General features: G+C 38.4%; 1 protein-coding gene across 1 annotated transcript; it reads right to left on the bottom strand.

Annotated features, from left to right (window-relative positions):
* On the bottom strand, positions 1 to 1,103 carry LOC131604899 (probable carboxylesterase 15; the record flags this gene model as incomplete). The annotated part of the gene is made up of 1 exon (XM_058877315.1): positions 1 to 1,103. A coding segment is annotated over exon 1 (1,011 nt), but the record flags the coding sequence as incomplete, so codon positions are not given.
* Between the last annotated feature and the right edge of the window lie 1,644 nt (positions 1,104 to 2,747).

Here is a 2,747-nt window from a genome sequence, read left to right as displayed (position 1 = left end):
TTCAGAATTTGGATCAATAGTAAAAAACCCATGTTGTTGTCCTTCAAACTCTACATACTCTATATTTTTACCCAAATCCTTAAGCCTATTTGCATATTCCTTTGCTCTATCTTTAAGCAAATCATTTTCTCCAACAACTACCAGAATAGGATCAAGATCAATCTCCTCAAAACTCTTACTATCTGGTCCAAACGGATTCACAAATGGGTGATCCGTGTCCGCTCCAATCGGTATCGAAAGCCTCCAAAACCTGTCAATAAGTTCTAAGTTCAGAAAAGCATCTATAGGCCCTTCAGCTTCCGACTTGCTTCGAACCGTTCCACCAAAAAACGGTGCCAGCAGAACATAACCCCGAACCCTAACCGGTTCCAGCTCCGTGGAACCAAACCCGAGCCGAACCGCTAAATCATGAGCCATGGTACCACCGGCCGAGTCACCCGAGATAAAAACCCGGCTAAAATCAGCCACGTCGTTCAACCAAGAGTCTCTCTCACTCTCACTGCTCATAGCTTGTTGTTGAAGCCACTTAACAGCCGTGAAGCCATCTTCAAACGCACACGGAAGCCGATTCTCCGGGGCGAGCCTATAGTCCGGTGCAACCACTATGGCTTGCAGCTGAGAAGAAAGCTTGAAGCAATAGTTTTGACAGTTTGGCCATGCTCGCGAGCCGATGCAGAAGCCACCACCGTGAAGGTAGTAAAAAACTGGAAGGTTGGAGCCTTTTGTTGAATTAGCTGGCTTATAGAGGCGTAGCTTAAGGTCATGAGCTGAGTCGAAAACGACGTCTTTCCATAAAACGGTGCCGTCGTCGTGAACTGGGACGTTAAAAGCTGGGTTTGCAGCACGGACTAGGGAACCGTCGCTATAGACATGAAGTACGCCACGACACTCGTCTACTAAAGTTTTCGACATTTTTCTTTTCTTTTGATGAAATAATGAAACCAGTAAGGTGGAATATAAAGAGGAAAAAGAAGATGATAAGTTGATAACTACTAAACGTAGTTGGTGCATGATTGTTTGGGTAGTGGCGTTTTCTGGAACTGGTTTATATGTTGACGTGAGTTTGGAATGTAAGACAAATGGGACTAAACTACCAAACCCGAGAACATGACACAAGAAGGGACGAAATGGGTTTCCACTCGGTTATCCAAGATTATGTACCTACCCATGCATAGTGTTTTTTGTTGTTGTTGTTTTCCATTTTCTTTGTTTTTCTTATTCTATTTGGCTTTGAATGCGTAGCTATTTGGTGTAGGATTTCCATTTGTTTGTCTTTTGCTTTGGAAATACTTACGATTCCTATTTTTCTTTTAAAAATTAAAATTACTTTCGAAAACTAAACCAATAATAAAAACTTATCCTTAAAAGAAATTTATGAAATTTGTAGTAAAATCTTAAGAGAGAAATGAAGCATGTTTTGAGATTGTATAAACCAAAATTTAGAAAGTTGTTGAAGAAGATAATGCGAGGAAGGTTGGGGTTGAGCTGACATGACAAGCGGTGGTCAGAGGTGGGAGAGCATAGTGTTGTACTCTAAAACTTGTCCTCCTAATTTTATTTTTAATTGGCTTAAGCTTCGCATTTCATCTGCATATCTCCACTAGGTCATCTAACTCACATGCATCATTAATGAATGATCCGACATGTCTTTTGGAAGTTAGGATTTCACTATGGTTTGAGGTGTATAACATTAGTTCATTGGGTTCTTCTTTGAGCATTGAAATGTAGAATTAGGGGTTAGATGCATGGACTTCTTAATTCACCAAGTTACAAGATGTGCATCCACCAAAACTTCAATTGAAGATCGTTTGATTAGAGTGCATTTGGTGCGCTTAAGGCTTCATCATTGCTTCTCAGTTGAGAATAATGTGTGTTAAGTTTTGTTAATACTCATCATCTTAAGTCTTCTCTTCATTAATGTACACCTCAAGGAAGATTAAGGATTTCTCAAGGGATTCTTGTGTGGAATATTCGGTCAAGGACTTGTAGATTCAAATTTTTAAAAGTGCAGGGCATAATACAAGATTTGGGGTTGTATTCAAAACAAGTTTTGATCTAGATTCGGGATTTAATTTAAGGAGAAGTGGGTTTTCATTGAAAGTAAAGAAAATTAAGAAAAATAATACAAAAAAACCAGCTTTGACCAAGTCAAACCATATACCATTGACCTTCCCATTGACCTTGACTTTCTAAAATATTCTATTCAACCCCATGACACATTCAAGCCAATCCAAATAAAATAGCCCATCATACATTACATTTGTGAAACCATATCCATAACTTCATTCAATTTTCATAAATTGCCATTCAATTTCAAACAAATTACATCAGCATCATGAATTCCATTACACTTTAGGAGATTATACAGAAAACAAATCAGGAGAAGATTATGTCAAATATATTCTGATCGGTCACCAATTTTACTTACTTTCCATCGATTATTTGGTAAGAAATCGCTCATTCCGGTAACATCATGGTTTAGTTTTCAATCGCTTTATTTAGTTTTCTTCATATTTTGCAAATGAGTTCTTGTTTATTTTTATTGCTAATTAGATGCTTTTAAAACTTGTTTTGGTAGTGTTTATTGATTTCAGGAAATAGGAAAGTTTCTAAGAGAATTAGAACAAGAGTGGAAGACAATGTGGACAGCCAGTGTCGTTTGACACAGCCAGTGTCATTTGACACGGGCAGAAGCTGAAGAAGAATGGCATGGGCAGAAGCTGACACGGGCAGCCAGTGTCATTTGA

This window comes from Vicia villosa, linkage group LG5 (genome assembly GCF_029867415.1).
Source record: "Vicia villosa cultivar HV-30 ecotype Madison, WI linkage group LG5, Vvil1.0, whole genome shotgun sequence".
Classification (NCBI taxonomy): domain Eukaryota; kingdom Viridiplantae; phylum Streptophyta; class Magnoliopsida; order Fabales; family Fabaceae; genus Vicia; species Vicia villosa.
This window is presented reverse-complemented; position numbering and strand designations above follow the sequence as displayed.